The following is a 22,694-nucleotide window of genomic DNA, read 5'->3' on the forward strand; positions in this document are numbered from 1 at the left end:
GCCTCGGCCTTATAACTGTACAGGCTAGTGCTGAGAGGCTCCTCAGAAATCAAGCAGACCGGGGAGACGTGGACATCTGGGAGCAGCGAGGAGTGGTGCCTGGAGCACCGTGTGAGATTGTTTCTGAGGCCCAGTCTATGCTCCGTAGGAAAGAGCGCTGGGATCCCTTAATGCCGCCTGCCTTGGCCCAGCCAGGGCACAGGGTGCTGGAGCCACAGAGGTGCTGGAGCCCAAGTCTCTCACTCACAGGGGAGGCTCAGGGACAGTAAACCAGTTGGCAAAAGCCACAGAGCTATTTAGCATTTCGCCAGCTTGTTTAAAAAAAAAAAAAAAGGTGTTATTAACAATCAGGAAAAGAATTGGGATTAAGAGGATAGAGCATCCTGAAATAGAAAACTCTCTGACTTCAAGGCATCTAGGATTGAAAATAAACTTTCCTGAAGTCTTTTGCGAGACACTTAATCAAAATTGTTAGGAGCTCTGACTGTCCCTCTTCAGAACCAAGCATGCGCAAAGCCTGGGGCCCTTCTCACCGATTTCAGAGGAGTTCCAGAGTCTGTAATGCTACAGACTATTTCTTCCCGGAAAAGTTTTCCTAGTGCTTGGATAAAGGGATTAAGAAGTTCTAAAGTGTTATTTGCCTAGAGTGATTGGACTTTTGAATTTATCTGCTGAGTTTTTAAAATGTCAGCATACTTAATGTCATTTTTAAAGAAGTTTCTTTGTATAGTATATTGAATAAAAATCCAAGATGAGATTTGGACATGGTTTTACTACTCCTGGAGGCAGACAGTAGTCTTAGGTCTAGAATAAATAGCATATTATAGCAAATCTAAATAAACGGTTCAGTGCTTCAGCGGGGCCAAGCTGTGGTGACAGGCTTTGAGGGAAGCCTGGCTTCAACCTCTCTCCTACTTGCCTGAAAATTTAGGATTAAGCATTCAGTTGTTATTGAAAATACCACTATTCTTGTGTGATATGCCATTTCATATTCATAATAGGCTAATATCTAAGGCAGGAAGAAAAGCTAGTGGTGAGGTAGAGGGATTTGTTAACAGCCATGGAAACAGGGAACAGAGAGAAATAATAGGTCCTCAGAGAGTAGCTATAGGAGGAGTTTTGCAGCCCAGACATAGACTTCATGGTGTTGAGACTTCTCCCGACTCAAGGATGCTGCTGAACTGACCTTGAGACTCCTGTTGAGTAGCTCATGAAAACCACCCTCATAAATTAAAACCCTCAAAATGCTTTGGCAAACAGAAAAAGAGAAAAGAAAAATAATGTAAGAAAGTGTAGGAGTGCCTTTTCTCCAGCATTTCTGAGAGAACATGGAAGTTGAAATCTCAAAATGTTGCCTCAATCTCACTTGACTAATTTTAGTTATCTTGGTTCATGGTTATGATTCATCCCTAAAGCTGTGAATTGCTGAGGAGGAAGGAGGAAAAAAATTGACTTAAATGTCAAGGAAGCAGGAACATAAATACAGTTTTCTTTTTTGGGGAACTAGAATTCCAAGATATGGGGATCTTTTTCTCATGAGGAATCGAATGTTTCAAACTTCTAGAGAAATAGTGATCTCCAGTCAAAACATCATCAAAGAATAGGACAGAATTGATTATGAGTCATGCCATGTCTGAGTTTTTGCTTCCATGGGGTATATGACTTTTCTCTTGGTATACCTCATTAGATGCCCATTAGACTGGGAGTCACTGATAATTGTATGTGGTTGAGGATGAGGGAAGCTTACTGTGTAAACAGTAGTGATCAATGAAATTCATAAAAGGCTGAATGCTGGTCAGATGGTATTTTGCCTGCTAAAGAATAGGGGGCAACGAGACTGATTTGGTGAAACACTATCTTAAGTAAAGAAGCTTGTGTTCCAACCCATTAGATGTCCTCTAGTACATTGGCTACCATTTTGAATTTGCATAGGTTTTGAGAAAGAAAATAGCAGTCCCTAACTCTTCTACAAGGAGCCCTGGTGGTACAGTGGTTAAACCTAAACGTCAGCATTGGCACCCACCAGCTGCTCCATGGGAGAAAGATGTGGCAGTCTGCTTCTGTAAAGATTTGCAGCCTTGGAAACCCTGTGGGACAGTTCTACTCTGTCCTATAGGCTCACTGTGAGTCAGAATTGACTCAACAATGGACTTGGGTGAGTTAATTCCTCTACTTAGCTCGATGGTTTCACTGTCTGCTATACCTGACCTTCTCTATTGTCAGCTTATTCCTTATCTGTGTGTTTGCCTCTTGCTGCTCTTAAAACTTCTGAGCAGTAAAAGAAATATATAACAGTTATAAAGTTATGGTTCCAGGATGTTAGAGGAAGAGAATGCTATACAGACAGTAAATAAAAAAGAAAGAGTTCCGCCAACTTCAGGGTAGATTCCCCACACATCTAAAGGTATGAGAGAGCAGGCCCAGGGCACAGCGTGAACATGCACTTTAGCACCTGCCCCGGTCCTCAGCCTCCTTCAGAGCACTCCCTTTGCCTAGGTCTTCCCTGAGGGCTCTGCTCTTTCCTAGGCATTATTAGGTATTACGGTGAGCAGCAGTACTCACTTCATCTCATCACCCAAGACGCAGAGTGGCTCTCAGCTAATGTGACAAAGGTATCCTGATGAGAAGCTAACACGTACTGAGAAGCTGGAAGGGACTCTAGAGGTAGCAGAGGCCCACCGCTTGTTTTACATATAAGGAAACTGAGACTTCGAAGTTCTGAGTGATTTTCTTACCCAAACTGTTCCTTTTTTTCTTCTTCTGGAAGATGCCAATTATTTACCATGGCTGTGACTACTATCAAAGTCTCTAGTGGATAGATGGACCCCTGGTGGCACAGTGGTTAAAAGCTACAGCTGCTAGCCAAAATGTCAGCAGTTTGAATCCACCAGCCGCTCCTTGGAAAACCCTATGGGGCAGTTCTACTCTGTCCTATAGGGTTGCTATGAGTAGGAACCGACTCAACAGCACCAAGTTTGTTTTTTGGCTTTCAGTAGATATTTTCAGGTCAATACAAGGTATTTGCCAGAAGTGCCTACTGATTTATTACAAATCCCATTATTTTCCAACAGGGCATATTTAATTTTCTGAGCCTCTATTGGGTGTGCCAAAGAAATACATGGTGCAATCAAGACCTGCTTCTATTCTCTAGTTCCATGATGAACTTTTACTTTGTGTGGCAGAACTAAAGGCAAAGATGAAAGGCAGGGGTGAAACTAGAAGGCAAGGAAAGAAATAAGAGCTTCTCCTGTTAGTTTTCTAATGTCATTACTATTAAATTTTCATTAAAATTATCCAGAGTACTTCCACACGATCCCTTGAAAAAAAATTCATGAGAGGACTCTCCTTATCTACTTCTCTAAAATAAAATGTTCTCTGCTATTTAAATAAGTTCCCATTATAGAATGGTCAGCTATTTTTCAGTGTTCATGGCTAACAATCTGGTTTGTGTTTCTTACTGTGACTACTTTAGTTTTCTTTAAAATTAATTTTATTTTTTTAATATTTTATTTTATAATGCACTGTAAATGTATGACTAATAATATGTATTTATTCAAAATATGGAATCAAAGTGCTTTTAAAATACTAAATTATTTGTAGTCTATTTTCAGGTCCTAATGGAATCCTTGGGAAACCTGGTGGCATAGTGGTTAAGTGCTATGGCTGCTAACCAAAAGGTTGGCAGTTTGAACCTACCAGGTACTTCTTAGAAGCTATCAGGCAGTTCTACTCTGTCCTACAGGGTCACTGTGAGTGGGAATCGACTCAATGGCATTGGGTAATGGAATCCTGTCTCTAGATCTACATGATGGTATGTTCTAAGGCTCTGATTTTCTCTCTATAAATAATATTAATCAAGCCTTGCTTAAAAATAATCAATTTTAGTACTTTCATTTGTAATACTGCTAGTCATTTACAAATAGCACAAATGGAGGCAAGTTCTACTTATTAGTATATTTTTCAAGGCAAGAAGCCATTTTTAAGGCCTTACAAAATTATAATACGTATTGAGTGCCCAAATTTAAAAAACACGTATCACAAATCTTAATATAACATCCAATTTTCAAGCATGAATTGTTTCTCCAAGATAATACTTTACTACTCAATAATCTGAAAAATTCAAGGGCTTTTTAAAGAAGAGTTTCTCTGCAGATTTAGTGGCTGAACAAACGTTCCTGGGTAGTGATACGTCTCACTGATCAGAAATTTCATTTCTTTTCAGAAGCCATTCTGGATTTTTCAAACCCTTCTTAGAGGTTGCTGATTTAGTTTATGGTCTGTGTAGAGTATACCTGCATGCCCATGGCCTTTGAAGGCACTGAGTTATATACAAGTCAGACTCAATGTTACATTGATAGGCCATTCAGCACATCACCACTGGATGTTAGGATGTTTTCTGTCCCGCTCACTCTAAGTGTCAAGGTGCCGTACATCAGAGAACCATGTTAGGACCACTTACTTGAGTGTGGTGAGTTCTGTAAGGGATGGCTGGGTAGCCTTGAGATAGCTCTCTCTTCGTGCAGCAACTTTGGGAGAAGGCTTGGGACTTGTGTCTGAGTCGCCACTGTCTTCATCCCCCATGGCCTTGATGTAGCTGCCACTCCGCATTCTTCGGCATGGAATTTCATCGTCTTTACCCCGAGGAGTGTACCCTGACCATTCATCTTGAGGAACCTAGTCAGATATAAAACATACAATTATTTTTTTTTTAAAGAAAATCTTGCTTTTTCTTTTCTTTCTTTTTTTATGGCATGACTCTGCATATGGGCAATATGGATGATTAATGAAAACTTTAGACATTAACTTCAACAACAGTGTTTTACTATCACAGGTTTGAAAATAGTTTGTTTACACACAAATCCATGTCTTAATTTTTAAAATAAACTGTATATTACGAAAAATGGAAACCATTTGGCTCTGATTCATTTACAGTTCTCAGTTTTCTCACAGTGATGATGGTTAAGTTGGGCAGAAATAGGTCATTAGAAAGGAGAGCAGTTTTACTTGAGATTGTCAATGATCTGTTTCAATTTCCACTTAAAATTCAAGAATGCTTTCTGTGTTATCTACGCCCTCCTTGAAGCTTTCATCTCCAACATCTCGCATCTGATTTGTCATCTACCTAAATCAGTGGTCTATACCAGCTGCATCACTTCCCAATTACCTATTTCTTTCTCAGTCCCTCTGAATTCGGATTTGGCCCCCGGAGACCTATGGAAGCACTCTTTAAAGGTGTCCAATGACCTTGTCATGAAAGCTAATGACATTTTTCTAAATTTTTATTTTCCTTGGCCTCTACACACATATACCCACATGCCACCTCTTGACAGTTTCTCCTCCTTTGGCTTTATGGTTACTCTACCTACCCAGTATATGTAGCTACTATTGTTACTTGCCATCAAGCCAATTCTGACCCATGCTGACCCCGATGTCTGCAGAGTAGAACTGCTCCATAGAGTTTCCAAGGCCATGACCTTTCAGAAGCAGATTGCCAAACCTGTCTTCCAAGGTACCTGTGCGTAGGTTCGAACTGTAACCTTTTGGCTCGTAGTCAAGTATTTAAACATTTGTGCCATCCAGGCACTTCTTACATGAATTGTTATTTTTCTGTTGCTTTCCTGGATCCCAGTCTAAGTCCCTAACTGTGGGTAACACACAAGATAAGGTTCTCAGTACATAGCTCTCTTCAAGTTCATTTCCTTCGAGTTTAGAAAGGCATTACAGTTCGTATTAGACTTTATGACTTTCTCTTCAGTTCTTCTTAGGTTTTCTACTTCAACATGAACTCAGCCTAGGTTCTCATCCCTCTTCCATTTTGGTAAAATAGATGCATAACGATCATTCTTTTTATTCATCAAGAAGTAACAGTCTGCAGTGCACAGAACCCTGAACAAGGCTCAATTAAGAGAGACGAAAGGAAGGTCTGATTCTTGTCCTCAAGGTACTTATAATACAGATGAAAAGACAAAGCATGAATCAATTTGGGAACAATTTCCAGTCAACACGCTGGTAAGGTTAAGATGTGGTGCCATAAGTAGAATATGTCCTGAAGAGATATAGGAATTATCAGTAATGGTGATGGGGGCAGGAGTGTCCAGGATGAGCTGCCTGGAACTGGCCACGTTTGCGATGAGAAGGTGAAAAGGTATTTACTATGTTAGACATTAATTATATACTGATTATGCATTGACATAAGATGGTATTTCATTTACAAACATTTAACTCTACTAAACAATTAGCTTACAGGACCTAATTTCATCAACACAGCAATTCTGTGAGGTAAGCATTTTTCCTGTATATCTCAGGTGAGAAGCAGGAGCTCAAAGAGCTTAAGGAACTTGCCACAGAACACAAAGGTAGTGAATGGCAGTGCTGGGATTCAAAGCATTTCACTTGAATGCCAAACATCAGAATTTAATTAACTTAAATTTCATGATTAATAATATATGGATTTTAAATCAACAGTATTAAGAACATTGTCTACGATGGCATATCCACATACTAGACAAAGATTAGTAAATGTTACAGGTCCTAGGAAGTGAAAATAGAAGTTCCACTAAGAATGCACCGTCTTTCTTCCTTAGATTATATACACTTAGCCGTGTAAATTGAACGCCTGTATGTGCAGATATCAGATTAATGAGATGCCACTCTCCATGAACCTGAGAACAGCAGTATGAAGTTCAAATGCTGAAAAGTATGAACCGAGTTTCAGCTTCACTCTGCAATACGTTTATTTTACACATTGCTTGCCATGTGCAGGTACGTCTCTAAATGCTTTAGAAATATTAACTCATTTGACCCAGACAGCTGAGGGTCGTATTAGTATTATTCCATTTTACAAATGAGAAAACGAAGGTCATAGCTGGCCCAAAGCCACAGCTAGTAAGGGACAGAGGCCGAGTTTTGACCTGGCAGCCCCAAGGCCTTCCTATTGACCACCGTTTTATTCTACCTCTTGTACTAGCTGTGCTTCATGGCATCTGCACACTCAACAATTACAATCGCATGATGCCTTCATAATCCGTCACGTGCAGGGGTGGATTAGCCGGTAGGCAAGGTAAGCATGGTGCTTAGCTTGCTTACCAGATCATCTGTAGTGAAGAGTTTCACATTTTTTCCCACCAAATCAAAGAGTCTGCTTCTAGGTATGGCTGGCATCTGTCTCTCTCCCAACTCCACAACACCTTCCTACAGAATCAAAGCCTCATTTCAAATTTACAGTCCCTGGCAGGGGTGGGTGACCCAAGAAGCAAGGTAAGCACACGCTTAGTTGTGCTTACTTACTAATCTGTAGTGAATAATATCACAAGGGTTCACTTTGGTGCAGTGAAAACCATGTGAAATTGTTCACTGTAGATCAGTAAGTAAGCACAAGTAAGCCTGTGCTTACCTTCCTTATTGAGTCATCTGCCCCTGATTGCATATGACATTGTTGCCTTTTGTTAATTTTGCTAGCAACAATGTAGAGTTTTTTCTTTCATGGATTAAAAAAAAAAAAAAATCACCACAGCAAGAGAGGAGATTTCTTAGGGAAATTTAAAATGTTGAGAACAGTTTTGTTTTCCTTACATTGGCAGGTAACTTACTACACAGATCTGATCATGTTCAGAACCTTATCATCAGCTTGGCAATTACATTTTAAAAATTCACTGGGACAGCTGAGGGTCCGAGGCGGCACATATAACCCTTGTCATCTCTCAGGATTGACACACAATTCATAAACATTGCTCTTTGTGGTATGTCAGGGACTAATCACACACATTTAAAAATCGCATATCAAATGAAACATGACAAATTTCTATTTAGCTGGTTAAAAAAAAATTTTTTTTTCATAGTTAGTTTGTAGACAAAACCTGGGCTTGTACTAAAAGCAGGCTGCAACTGTTGCTAAGGGAACCATCTGAGGGGTATTTAATCTGTGTGCTTTCCAGTTAAACATAAATTTCAAATGATAGCAGCTAAAATGTTGGATGGAAAGAGTGGCTTCCATTAGAATGGAATTTGAAAAATAATCCATTATTCAACACCTAGAGGTAGCTTGCAACAAGATTACATATAACATAATTTAGGAATCAGTTCTAGGAAAAATGTAAAGAACCAGAAAATCAAGACCTTGGAGAAGAAAGCTGTTGCTGAACTGTAAGGACCAGTCAAATTGCTATAATCGAGCCACAGTTTTGATTCTGAGTTTCTTAAAATCTAAAGCAAAAAAGAGAGCCATTGCTCAGGTACATAATTTTCTGAGAAAGCATGCCATTTTGTAAGGGACCCAAAGAGTGAAATGTTATTCGCTTCTGGTTGGAAAGAGAGGTCAATTGTGTGGCCGTAGCTGCTATAGGGAGCTAGTCAAAGGTTGCTGTGTCTTTCTGCTTCAGGGAAACCCAAAGGAGAGGTTTACCTCACAGCTGTCTGAGAAAGCCCTCTCTATGGCTGGCACAGAGGTTGAAGGGATCGGAGGCTTTGGTAAGAAGCGGGGAACAGGAACACAGAGGAAAGGAGTTGGGCCCTGTGGAGGCTAGGCCAGCCTAATGTCCTGCTTGTCTGCACCAGCCTAGGAGGTGGTTGGACACAAAAAACATTAAAAAAAAAAAAAAAAAAAGCAATCTAATAAATAGTTATGGATTAGAGAAAATGAGGCTTACTTGTTGTTTAATGCTTATGTTTAGCTGCTCCAATAGCGAGCTTTATTTTTGATAAAACAAATTGAGGGTTAGTGTGCTTTTTTTCTATTTCAGGTACAGTCTATAATTTAACCATGTGTCATTGTTCATAAGTACCAAAGACTGACCCCTGAGCAAGAAACAACACAACCGGTGGCTTTCTCCTCTTATTCCAGGATGAGGGTGTTTTTTTAATGGAAACAGCATCATAGGCACTGATGTTTGGCCTTTCTAATGAGAAAAAAAAAAAAAAAAAATGAGGGCAACAGTCTATTCAGTCACAGCCAGGATACAACAAAACAGCACCGAATGTGGCATGCTTATAGTTTCTCTTTAAGCCTCCTTCTCTCCCTGGCTTCTTTCTCTACTTCTGCAAGTATTTTTTGATTATTTGCCAGCCATGGACTGGGAGCTGGGGACAGAGAGAAATCAAACAAATATAGAACAATCCAAACTATGGCCCCATTCCATGAAGCTCACATTCTAGAAGGAGAGCAGGGAAAGACAGATGGTAGATGAGTACACCGGTAAAGGAACAGACAATTTTGGATAGCGTAAATACTCTGAGGAAAATAAAATGGGGTGATGTGACAGAGAGCGGTGGTTGGGGCTGCATTTACTGTTCCTCAGAGAAGCCTCCCCGACTAGGTCATATCTGTGAGGGGATCTGATGACCAAGGATACAGCCTTGGGAAGATGTGAAGGAGGAGCTCGTAGGCAGAAGGATCAGCCAGTGCAAAGGCCCTGGAGTAAGAATTAGCTTGGTGTAATCAAAGCACAGGGAAAAAAATGCCAGCATGGCTGGAAAGTACCGAGCGAGTGATACGCAGAGAGGCTAGAGGGGGATGGGGCCAGATCACGTGGGATCTTGGAGGCCTGTCTCATGTCCACTTTAAGCTGAACTCAGGCCTCCTGAAGTTCCCTCCAACTGCTCCAGTCTAAACTGATCTTTTCCTTTCCTAAAATCTAAAGCATCTATCATCTACATAAGGGGTCAGCCATAGCTTGCAGGCTAAATCTGGCCCCATGTCTGTTTTTGTAAGTAAAGTTTTATTGGCACACAGCCATGCCCATTTATTGTATATTGCCTGTGGCTGGTTTTCAGCTACAGGGGAAGAGTTGTGTAGTTGTGACAGAGACTTAGGACCCACAGGAGCAGTTTGCCAACCCCTGATCTACGACCATGCTGAGTACTTGTTTTCATAATAATAAAATGGATTTTATAAACACAACTTATTTTATGTGCCTTGGTTTCATCTCTCCAGCTGCTTTGTAAGCTTGATGAAATTGTGGGGAGCAGTATTGCCAAAGGTTAGAAGCATGGGCTTTGCTGTTAGACTGCCTTGGCTTGAGTCCCTGTGGTGCCAGTTACTAGTTACAGCCTTAAACAAGTTAGCTTCCTGTGCCTCAGTTTCCTTGTCTGTTTTCCTCCATAGAATTCTGTGTGAATTAAGTGAGATAGTGCACAGAAAGCACACAGAAGCGCTCACTAAATTGCTGTTTTATGTGTTCTGCATGAATCCCAGCTCCCAGCCCAGGACCAAATACAGAGATGTGCCCTAACTATGGATAAAATTGGTTTTCCCAGAAGACTGATGCTTGCTCTCAATTTTCACTAGTAATGGATGGACAGAAATAATGGAAATACGTTAATCAAAACCCTAGTTAAATTCCTAATACACTGCCTTTTCCTGTCATTTTAAAGCTAGAATCCCCCATTAAGAAGCAAGATACAGCTCTCTGTGCTGGTGGCTCTTTGTCTTCTATTCCGGAGGACAGAGACACCAAGCTGCAGCCCTGGGCAACCTCGCTTCCTTTTGGCTCACAAAGCAGAAATCTTAGGGGGAAGGAATTTCCATGGGAACAATTTTTGTATTCAGAGAAGATTCTTTTTAGAAACCTTGTCCCTAGCCTCCAGATACATGAGGACTCTCAAAGCTGGTGGCTGGGGTCAGGGGACCTGGGTTGCATAAAGGCTCTACTCTGTCTAGTTCACAGTCACAGAGGTGGGGGAGAGGCAGGTAGGGAAAGGTGAAGGGGGGCAAGTGTCTATTTATCCCTGTATTCCTAGTACAGTGCCAGAAATGTAGTAAGTTTGTAGGCAAACATGTCCCTGAATGAATGAATGAATGAATGTGTGGCTTGGATAAGACACTGCACCTCTGTGACTCAGCTTTTCCATCTGCAAAATGGGAATGATAATACATGTATAATGAATAGGCATGTGTGGCAATGCAGATTGTGAGCTTCAAAGCACAATCAAATCTGAGAATAATAATTAGAAGCCTGTCTGTTCATGGACACTTTTTAAGTATAAACCAAAAACACCAAACCTGTTGCCATCGAGTCAATTCTGACTCATAGTGATCCTATAGGATAGAGAAGTACTGCCCCATAGGGTTTCCAAGGAGCAGCTGGTGGATTTGAAATGTCAACCTTTTGGTTAGCAGCTGATCATGGAGCACCATAAATATCTTGGGGATTAAAAAGCAGCAGCATATTAGCTGATATTCTTTTATTCATTAGAGTAGATATTCTAGTATAAGAATATAATGTAAATGGAATACATAGGTAATTATACATAAAAAATATTATCTATTGACCGACCTACCTACCTATTTATCTATCTTTCAACTCATTACTGTCGAATCAATTCCAACTCATAGCAACCCTATAGGACAGAGTAGAACTGCCCCACAGAGTTTCCAAGGAGCACCTGGTGGATTTGAACTGCTAACTTTTTGGTTAGTAGCCATAGCTCTTAAACACTATGTCACCAGTGTTTATATATATATATATACATCTCCTCTATGAGAAGAAAAATGGCAATAGAAGATAAACATCTTTGTTCTCGAACCTTTGGAAGTAGACAATTTTCTGCTACTGCTAGCTTTTGTTTTTGTTTTTCCCTCTAGGTTTTTTCAGACTCAGTTGAAAGAGGGGCATAGTAGCTCTGGGAGGTCTGTGAGCTAAAGCCATACAGAATAAGTCCCTCAGGAGATAATGCTAGTGTTTTAATCTACAGTTAACTGTACTGAACTGAACGACAGTTTAAATAAAACACATCAAAATTTGTGGCATGCAGCTAAAACAGTGTTTAGAGGGAAATTTATAGCTTTATGTGCCTAAATTAGAATTGAAGAAAGCAGTACAATACATTATTTAATAAACAATTAAACACCTACTCTTAGTTCTGTCACTTCCTGTGTGTCTGTAACCCTTTTAGGCATGAATTTTCTTATTTTCAAAAAGGCTGTCTAATTAAAGTTATATTTTAAACGGTTAAGTACAATTAAACAAAAAGTCTGTTGTTGTTAGGTGCCATCGAGTTGGTTCCGACTCATAGCAATCCTATGTACAACAGAACAAAAACACTGCCTGGTCCTGTGCCATCCTCACAGTCATTGTTATGCTCGAGCCCATTATTGCTGCCACTGTGTCAATCTATCTCATTCAGGGTCTTTCTCTTTTTTGCTGCCCTCCTACCAAGCGTGATGTCCTTTTCCAGGGACTGATAGCATGTCCTGATAACATGTTCAAAGTATGTGAGACGTAGTCTTGTTATCCTTGCTTCTAAGGATAACTCTGGTTGTACTTATTTCAAGACAGATTTGTTCGTTCTTTTGGCAGTCCATGGTATATTCAATATTGTTTGCCAACACCACAATTCAAAGGCGTCAGTTCTTCTTCAGTTTTCTTATTCATCATCCAGCTTTTGCAAGCATACGAGGCAACTGAAAACACCATGGCTTGGGTCAGTCTTCAAGGTGACATCTTTGCTTTTCAACAGTTTAAAGAGGTCTTTCACAGCAGATTTGCCCAGTGCAATGCGTCTTTTGATTTCTTGACTGCTGTTTCCATGGGTGTTGATGGTGGATCCAAGTAAAATGAAATCCTTGACAACTTCAATCTTTTCTTCATTTGTCATGATGTTGCTTATTGGTCTAGTTATGAGAATTTTTGTTGTCTTTATGTTGAGGTGTAATCCATACTAAAGGCTGTGGTCTTTGATTTTCTTTAGTAAGTGCTTCAAGTCCTCTTTACTTTCAGCAAGTAAGGTTGTATCTTCTGCATATCCCAGGTTGTTAATGAGTCTTGCTCCAATCCTGATGCCCTGTTCTTCTTCATATAGTCCAGTTTCTTGGATTATATGACTGTATGAATCATAACAAATTATGGGTAACATTTTTAAGATGAGAATTCCAGAACACCTAATTGTGCTCATAAGGAAACTATACATAGATCAAGAGGCAGTTGTTCAAACAGGACAAGGGGATACTGCGTGGTTTAAAGTCAGGGAAGGTGTGTGTCAGGGTTGTATTCTTTTCACCATACTTATTCAAACAAAAAGTATAACCATATCTCATTACTGACTTTTGAAGAAAATTAGGCTGGCCAAGACCAGGATTTCTTAGCTATAGAGGCAGTGTCTTCACATGAAAACAAGACTCTACTATTATTTTTTTATTTGTTTATGTATGCAATCTGTTTCAGTCTAAGGTCTTGAATGTTGTTTTTAGTTGCCACTGAGTCAATTCCAGCTCACAGCAACCCAAGCCAGGCCTAACCTCCAAGGTGCATCTGGGAGGATTTGAACTGCAAACACTTCAGTTAGTAGTCCAGTGCTTACCCACTGCGCCACCCAAGGACTCAAAAAATGGGTTTGCTTTTGGCTCATTAAAGTCAGCTATGGGCCTTTTTTGACTCTAAAACATTCCTTGGCAATTGTTTGTTAAAGAAATCTTAGAGGTGTGTGTGTGTGGCTATCCCAAAGGAATGAAAATCAAGGTTACATGGTAATTCAAGTCAAACAATACCTGATTAGAGAGAAAGATTTCTACGTCTTTAAAGTAAAACACAAAACAAAACAAAAACTCTCTCATTGCCGCCCAGTCGATTCCAACTCATAGCAACCCTGCAGGACTGAGCAGACCTGCCCTATACAGTTTCCAAGGAGCCCCTGGTCGATTTGAACTGCCAACCTTTTGGTTAGCAGCGATAGCTCTTAACCACTATGTCACCAGGGTTTCTGTTAAAGTCAAAAGGTGAGCAGTATTGCAAAAAGTGAATCATCCCAGTACTTAAAGCCGTAAATTTCCTAAGTAAGTTCATTTTGCTTAAAGAACAAGCCACATATACATTGCCTAGATTTCTGATATAGGACAAACAACTAGGGACCCTTAAAAATCTTTTGCCAAAGGGAGCTTTTACAAGGTGCATGATTTAAAGTAATAGTGTCTGTTCTCAGTGTCTTAAATACTTTGTAGATTTTTTTGGGTCCTATCCCTATTTGGTTAATAAAGTTTTCATTTTGAATAGACTAGTTGTTGTATCTTTTACCCATCTTCCGCTTTCCTTGAAGATCAAAGTGCCATATTTTACCGAATATGTAAAAAACCTCAGTTAAAATCAATGTAAAAAAAAAAAGATATATTTTTTTGTACAATTAAGAAAAAACTGATGTCTGTTAAGAAAATTTGTTTTTTCAAAACAAAGTTCTCACACATTTATTAGTGGGGTCAAGCTCATAATGTGGGAGCATAAAACAAAGGAAGAAACCAGAACTTTCCCAACACGTGTTCAATTGTAAAGATTGTGGTGAAATTTTCAACTTGATATGGTAGAATGCTAGTGATCCTGACAGAGGGGTAAATCTGGGTGCCACCACATGTGGGGCTCCTTATAGACCCAGCTTGGTTCTTCTCCAGTGTCTCCTCTTGGAGTTCTACCTGATTTCATTACCAGTTTTCATTTGAATTCACTGGGGAGTGGGGTGATTCTGCTTTTGTTTCTTGGCCAGGAGTCTCTTAAAATCTGACACTCCATCGATTGTAAAATGGATCCCAATAACAGAGATATTAAAATGTGAAAAGTATGTCTTCAAATTAATTAAATACTCTTTTACAAAATAGGTATGAAAATAAGAACAAGAAATGTGTGTATCCTTGGGAAAGTAATTACAAAACTTAATGTTCATATTTTCAGGTCCATGGGAAGTGCAAATGGTTTGTGTTCAACTACTCACCGAAAGGCTGACGGTTCAAATCCACCCAGTAGCACTGCAGATGAAAGGCCCGGCGAACTGCTTCGGTAAGATTACAGCCATTGAAAACCCTATGGAGCACAGTTCTACTCTGAAACATGTGGGGTTGTCATGAGTTGGAATCAACTCTATGGCAACAGGTTTGGTTTGGTTTTAATGTTCATATTGAGTACGGCCAACTTACTAAGAGCAGCACTCGTCTGTCTCAAGAATCTGTGTCAAAACCATAAATTAATATACTGTTTTGTGATTCTTACAACTACCATGTGAGATTAGAGGAGTATTGTAATTCCAGCTGGTCAAATAAAGACTTTGGAGTCCAGAGAGATAAGTAACTAGTTCAAGGTGACTCAGTGCCTAAGTAGGGGCTGCCAGTCACAGTCCAGAGATCATTCCCCCGCATATTCAGATCTAGGCTGTCTTTTTTTTTTTTTCCTGTTCACAGATTCTCTCAGTATTGTATGTATTACCAAACATATCCATTGAATTGTTAATTGAGATTATTATAGTTTTTATTTAGGAATTTTATTTGTTCCTTTTTCAGTTATTCTGGATCACTTTTTATACTTTCCTGTTTCATACAGATGTGTTTAGGCTCTTTTTTTTTTTTTTAATTGTGCTTTAGATGAAGGTTTACTGAGTAAATTAGTTTCTCACTAAACAATTAGTACACGTGTTGTTTTGTGACATTGGTTGCCAACTCCACAACATGTCAACATTCTCCCCTTCTCCACCTTAGGTTCCCCATTACCAGCTTTCCTGTCCCCTTCTGCCTTCTCGTCTTTGCCCCTCAGCTGGTGGGCCCCTTTAGTCTCATTTTGTTTAATGGGCCTGTCTAATCTTTGGCTGAAGGGTGAACCTCAGGAGTGACTTCAGTATTGAGTTAAAATTGTATCCAGGGGCCATATTCTTGGGGTTTCTCCAGTCTCTGTCTGACCAGTAAGTCTGGTTGTTTTTTGTGTTAAAATTTTGTTCTATATTTTTCTCCAGCTATGTTCTGGACCTTCTATTGTGATCCCTGTCACAGCAGTTGGTGGTGGTAGCTGGGCACCATCTAGTTGTGCTGGACTCAGTCTGGTGGAGGCTGTGATAGTTGTGGTCCATTAGTCCTTTGGACTAATCTTCTCCTTGTGTCTTTGGTTTTCTTCATTCTCCCTTGCTCCCAGTGGGGTTGGACCAGTGGAGTATCATTTTTTTTTTATAATAATTTTTATTGTGCTTTAAGTGAAAGAGTGGAGTATCTTAAATGGCCGCTCACAAGCTTTTAAGATCCCCGACACTACCCACCCTAAGTAGGATGTGTAACATTTTCTTTATCAACTATGTTATGCCAATTGAGCTAGATGTCCCCCTGAGGCCATGGTCCCAGCGCTCAGCCCAGTAATTCCGTCCCTCAGGGAGTTTGGCTGTGTCTATGAAGCTTCCATCACCTTGCTTTGGTCAAATTGTGCTGGCTTCCCCAGTATTATGCACTGTCTTATCCTCACCAAAGTTGGTTGTCTTTTGAGAACAATTGTTATTTTGGAACCTCGGAAGAATGGCCTGGTGATCTACTTCTGAAAAGTCAGCCATTGAAAATCCCATGGAGCACAGTTCTATTATGACACATGTGGGGTCGCCATGAGTCAGAGTCGACGTGACGGCAACTGGTTTTATTTTTTAAGAAAAGTCTGTCTGGAGGGAAAACAAAAACAAAACCAAAACAAATAATAGATTTGATTTGAAATAATGGAATGCCTTGAAATAAAAGCAACAAGAAATGCTATTTCAGACATGGGAATGCTTATTTATAAAAAGGCTCTTCAAAAGCACATGTGGTTTGAGTACTGTTTGGCTGGACTGCGATTGTCAAAGCGTAACTAAAGAATTAGTCAGACGTTCTGTGTCAGCGGTGGCTGGGAGATGAAGCCATGTGTGAAGGACTCTCAAGGGCAGGTCACCTCAGGGTGGGAAGTTGGGTAGGGAGGTTTGGAGTGATAGAAGTGTGTGAGATTTTGGGAAGTCTGAGAGCCACAAGAGAAATGAAGACTCTTAGAAAGCTGGGACACCTAAAATGGAACGTATGTCCTGTCCTAAGATATACAAGGGTAGGCTGAGGAAATTCCGTGCACAGATCTGGGCTACACAGAGTCAGGAGGAAAACGGATGCAACCGAAGGCTGAGGTGGAGTCCCTGGTAGGTGCAAATGGTTACCGTAAATACGAAAATAACATACACCCTCTACATTTGTTTGCCAACAGCTCCCTCCCCCTCAAGAGGTATTTTCATGAGGCATTGCAGCAACATGTAAAAAAAAAAAAAAAAAAAAGGGATAATGGTGCGTACAAAAATACCTCAGTGGGGGGAGGGAGTAGCTGGCAAACAAACGTAGAAGGTGCACATTATTTGGGTAAAAATACAGTACTATGTTTGATGGCTAACCAAAAAATTGGGGGTTTGAATTCACCCACAGGTGGCTCGGAAGAAACTCCTGGCAATCTACTTTTGAAAAACCAGCCATTGAAAACCCTGTGGAGAACAGATCTACTCTGACACATATGAGGCCTTCATGCGTCGGAATCGACCAGATGGCGACTGGCTTTGGAAGGCTAAGGTCTATTTTATCAGGAACCAAGGAAGCTGGGAGAAACAACTTAGGTATTTGGTTGATTAGGTAGAAATAAAGACAACCTAGCAAGGCAGAATGTTGATTAATATGGTGGCTATCACTAATTGGTTTATATTTGCAAGGCTACCTCTCAGCAACTATTTATTTTTCCCTAAGCAATTTAAATGAAAGCCACCAGGTATATGAAGGAGATTGGTTGAGCTTTGTGAGAAAGAGGAAATAGGAGAAAATAGGAAATAGGGGAAATGGAGGAAGAGAGCCTGCATTCATAAAAGGTGAGCTAGGGATCTGACACAGAATACCCTTAAAGGGTTCAGAGCTGTGTACATAGTACTTAATTTTCATCATCACGGCAGTCCTATAGTATAGGCGTTATTATTCCATTTTAATCCTGCAGTACTGAGACTCGAAAAGGTGAAATGACCTCTCCAAGGTCGTAATAACTAGTAAGAGTCTGCATTTGTTTGACAACGAAGCTTTTCATGGTATCACCCTGCTTCTGATGAATGTATGTTGATTGAGTGAATGAATGAATGAACCAAAAAGAGAACGGAGCGCATGATCCCACTCAACTGTAATGTTATTATATGACTATTGAACTAAGCCTAAATATTATCACTTATTTGGTAGCACGTTAAAAGAGGATTTAAAATAATAAACACCTAAAATAATTATGAACAGCGTCTGCTGTTTCACAGTTTGGTGGCTCCCTTCTCAGCTGTATATGGGGAGTAGAAGACTTACAGGACGGCCACACCTTGCAAGCGCGGCCTTTCAGCATTTGCAAGCAGGCTTCACCCCAGATTTTAACGTCTTAATTGCTTACAGCTTCTCGCAGGAATGGCTGTCACATCGAACCTCCTAAGCACTTATAAGCGAGCTCTCAGCATCCTGCTTGCTGGGTTCCTTTGCATCTTCTTTGCAGCTGGGAGAACTGCTTTTCTGTGACACACAGCTTTCAACTTGACAAATGTGACTTGGCACAAATGTCCCTGTAGTCTTTTAGCTTGCTCTTCTCATAGCAAAAGCAGAAAAAAGAGCAAGAATAGGAAAATTACAGAGATACAGCGTGCAGATCCCCAGGTGTGATTGCCATTTTCCTTCCAATCAGGGGATGATTTCCCTGGCAACCGTCCTTCGTAACTCCCCTTGAAGCCCGGAGTGTGTGTAAAACTTAATTTCCTTCAGATTCCTTAAAATTACCTTTTAAGTATGAGAGTAATTACCCACCTCTTTTTAAATAAGGCTTTTACCCTTTGCCGCATCTCCCTCCAAATAACCTTTCTAAACGCTCTGGAAAGACGAGAACTTTGCCAACAGCGGAGTGCAATGGTGCTTTGTTCACTGTGACCCTATATAATTATTCTCATCCACACATGCTTAGAGGTATCTACAGTGTACTTAGGAGTCCTGGTGGCCCAGGGGTTAAAGTGCTCAGCTGTTAACCAAAAGGCTGGCGCTTTGAACCCACCAGCTGCTCCTTGGAAGAAGAATGTGGCAGTCTGCTTCTATGAAGATTACAGCCTTGGAAACCGCATGGAGCAGTTCTACTCTGTCCCACAGGGTGTCTATGAGTTGGAATCGCCTTGCCGGCAGTGGATTTGGTTTTGGACAGTGTACTTAGCAACATAGCAGGTGCCAGGTAATCCAGCAGTAATTTATAAAACAGTCTGTGGCCTCAAAGGGGTTTACAAGTTTTAAGTGGATCAGGCAAATCTGGGAGATGGATGAAGAAAATGGCTAAAAATAGCTGTGAAACAAGTCAAGCTGAGTTGCGTATTAAATTGCGGCAGCTCTAATGACCCACTGGGTTTGAAGTATCTTTGCATAGATCCTCTTCCCTTGTGGTAAAATTGCCCTGGCAGGCTGTTGAAGGAATGCGCGTTAAGCCCACTGAGAAAAGGTACGGTGAGAGAAACACAGGGCAGCACCTGTGGCCCTCACAGGAAGGGGACTCTGTGGCCTTTGAGTGCTGGTGGCAAATGTTACTGAGGTGACGGCAGACGACAAATGGAGCACTATCTGCTAGGCAGATGCCCTGTGACACTGCATCAAAAAACAGGAGTTAAGATACTGGGCCCCAGTGTGGTGTGGGGACCAGGAAGGGAAGCGAATTTTATTAAGTATCAACACTGTGTTTTGACTACAGTGGACACTGGTGGGCTTTCCTGCCTCCCTGATTTTGCTTTGGGGAAACTTTCCTCCCTTCCTCAAGGCATAGCACAGGCATCGGTTGGGCTAAGCCAGGTAGCACATCACATTCCCCTAGCTTCACTGCTTGGGTCAGGACTTAGCATGGGACCTAAGCCGGTGGGTCCATCAGCATGAGCCTCTGGGCCTTTTCTTGAATCCTAGGACAAAGATATTCCTCTCCCATTCAGCATATCAACATGGAACATGTAGCTTCAAGGCCTGCTGGTAACCAGGTTAATATCCCTAACACACGTGGGGTCGGCGTGAGTCAGAAGTGACTCCACGGCCACTGGTACTGGTAATACACACATGAGGCATTGGTGGTTCAGTGGTAGAATTCTTGTCCTCCACGTGGGAGACCTGGGTTCGAGTTCCATCAGTGAACCACATGTGCAGCCTTGCTTGTTTGTCAGTGGAGGCTGGCATATTGCTATGATACTGAACAGGCTTCAGTGGAGCTTCCAGACTAAGGCAGAATAGGAAGAAAGGCCTGGCAATCTACATCTGCAAATCAGCCAATGAAAACCCAATGGATCACAAGAGTCTGATCCACAACTAATCACGGGGATGACCCAGGACTGGGCAGTGTTTCATTCTGTGTGCAAAGGGTCATCATGAGTCGGGCCTGATTTAATGACAGCTAGCTTAGCAACAACAATAACGATGCACACACATTTTTTTATTGAATACAAAACCCTATGTGTTTATTAATCCCATCTCAAAGATAAGAAAATTGAGAGGTTATTAGATAACTTACACTAAATTTTACACCTAGCAAATGAGAGCCAGAATGGAAAGCCGGGTTTGTCTTGCTCAAATGTCTACACACGTTTCATCAAACATGCTATCTGTAAGAGTTTCAAAACTTAGTAACAGTAATTTTTCCACTGAACATTAGTAAGTATTAAACTGAGCATAGTTAAGCATTAAGGTGTTGGCAGTTATAATGCTACAACATTTTGAAAACTGTAACAAGTAGTCAGTATTAGATGCATGCTTGGAACAACCAAAAGACCTCAAAGTAATGGCACAGAACACACATCACCCAGCAGCAAGAGTTGGCTCTAAGTTCCAGTGAAATATAACACTAAAAGCATCCTAAAGGATTGCAAGATAAACACAACAGAGCTTGAGGTCTATGGTAAATATCTTTTTTTTTTTTTCTTGTACTTTATATGAAGGTTTACAGAACAAGCTAGTTTCTCACTAAACAGTTAGTACACATATTGTTTTATGACATTGGTTAACAACCGCACGACATGTCAACACTCTCTCTTTTCAACCTTGAGATCCCTAGTACCAGCTTTCTTGTCCCCTCCTGCCTTCTAGTCCTTCTCCCAAGGCTGGTGTGCACCTTTAGTCTTGTTTTGTTTTATGGGCCTGTCCAATCTTAGGCTGAAGGGTGAACCTCAGGACTGACTTCATTACCGAGCTGAAAGCGTGTCCAGGGCCATGCTATCAGGGTTTCTCCAGTCTCTGTCAGGCAAGTCTGGTCTTTCTTTTTGAGTTAGAATTTTGTTCTATATTTTTCTCCAACTCTGCCCTGGACCCTCTATTGTGATCCCTGTCAGAGCAATCAGTGGTGGTAGCCAGGCACCATCTAGTTGTACTGGACTCAGTCTGGTGGAGGCCATGGTAGATGTGGTCCATAAGTCCTTTGGACTAATCTTTCCCTCGTATCTTTAGTTTTCTTCATTCTTCCTTGCTCCCAAAGGGGTGAGACCAGTGGAGTATCCTAGATGGCCACTCATAGGCTTTTAAGGCCCCAGACGCTACTCACCAAAGTAGAACATAGATCATTTTCTTTATAAACTATGTTACGGCAATTGAGTTAGTTGTTCCCCAAGACCATGGTCCCCATAGCCCTCAGCCCGGCAATTCAGTCCCTCAGGGAGTTTGGATGTGTCTAGGGAGCTTCCATGACCTTGCCTTGGACAAGTTGTGCTGGCTTCCCCAGTATCGTGTACCATCTTACTCTTCACCAAAGTTGCCACTTATTTATTGTCTACTTAGGGTTTTTCCATCCCCACCCCTCCCCTCCCTTATAACCATCAAAGATTGTTTCTTTTTGTGTGTAAGCCTTTTCAGTACAGTAGTGGTCTCATACAATATTTGTCCTTTTGTGACTGACTTATTTCACTCAGCATAATGCCCTCCAGATTTATTCATGTTATGCGATGCTTCACGGATTCATTGTTGTCCTTTATTGTTGGGTAATACTCCATTGTATGTATGTACCAAAGTTTGTTTATCCATTCATCTGTTGATGGGCATCTGTTGATGTTTCCATCTTTTTGCTATTGTGAACAATGCTGCAATGAACATGGGTGTGCATATGTCTATTTGCATGACAGCTCTTATTTCTCTAGGATATATTCCCAGGAGTGGGATTGCTGGATCATATGGTATTTCTATTTCCAGCTTTCTAAGGAAGTGCCATATTGTTTTCCAGACTGGTTGTATCATTTTGCATTCCCACCAGGAGTACATAAGAGTTCTGATCTCCTCACAGTCTCTCCAACAGTTGCTATTTCCTGTTTTTTTGATTTGTGTTAGTATGCTGGGGTGAAATAGTGTCTCATTGTGGTTTTGATTTACATTTTTCTAATGGCTAGTGATAGCAAGTGTTTCCTCATGTGCCTATTGGCCCCTTGAATGTCTTCTTTGGTGAAGTGTCTGTTCATTTTCTTTGCCCATTTTTTAATTGTATTGTCTTTTTGTTGTAGGGGTGTTGGATTTTCTTGTAGATTTTAGAGATTAGACCTTTGTCTGATTTGTAATAGCTAATTTTTTTTTCCCAGTCTGTAGTTTCTCTTTTTAGTCTTTTGATGAGTGTTTAATTTTTAGATGACCCCAGTTATTTAGCTTATCTTCTAGAATTTTTGTGTTGTTGGTTGTGGTTTATTTCCTTTTAAGGCTGTGTATTAGGACCTGTAGCGTTGATCCTATTTTTCTTCTATGAACTTCATAGTTTTTGGCTTTATATTTAGGTCTTTGATCCATTTTGAATTAGTTTTTGTATATGGTGTGAGGTATAGGTCCTGTTGCATTTTTTTGCAGATGGACATACAGTTTTGCCAAGACCATTTGTTAAAAAGGCTGCCTTTTCCCCATTTGATAGACTTTGGATGTTTGTCAAAGATCGTAGGTGAATGGATTTACATCTGGGTTCTAAATTCTGTTCCAT

The 22,694-nt window shown here is 40.7% G+C and overlaps 1 protein-coding gene across 25 annotated transcripts in view; it reads right to left on the bottom strand.

The window, feature by feature from the left end:
- The window catches only part of DLGAP1 (DLG associated protein 1), a 1,139,806-nt gene that overhangs the window by 324,070 nt on the left and 793,042 nt on the right, over positions 1–22,694 (bottom strand). For 21 of the 25 annotated variants that reach the window (XM_049901332.1, XM_049901333.1, XM_049901313.1 and 18 more), the window contains one exon: positions 4,460–4,674. In XM_049901332.1, coding sequence (XP_049757289.1) covers positions 4,460–4,674 — 215 coding nt within the window. Of the gene's footprint in view, positions 1–4,459; positions 4,675–18,213; positions 18,321–22,694 lie in introns of all 25 variants that reach the window. The other 4 variants (XM_049901330.1, XM_049901331.1, XM_049901336.1 and 1 more) reach the window with 1 other exon arrangement.

This window comes from Elephas maximus, chromosome 11, assembly GCF_024166365.1.
Source record: "Elephas maximus indicus isolate mEleMax1 chromosome 11, mEleMax1 primary haplotype, whole genome shotgun sequence".
Classification (NCBI taxonomy): Eukaryota; Metazoa; Chordata; class Mammalia; order Proboscidea; family Elephantidae; genus Elephas; species Elephas maximus.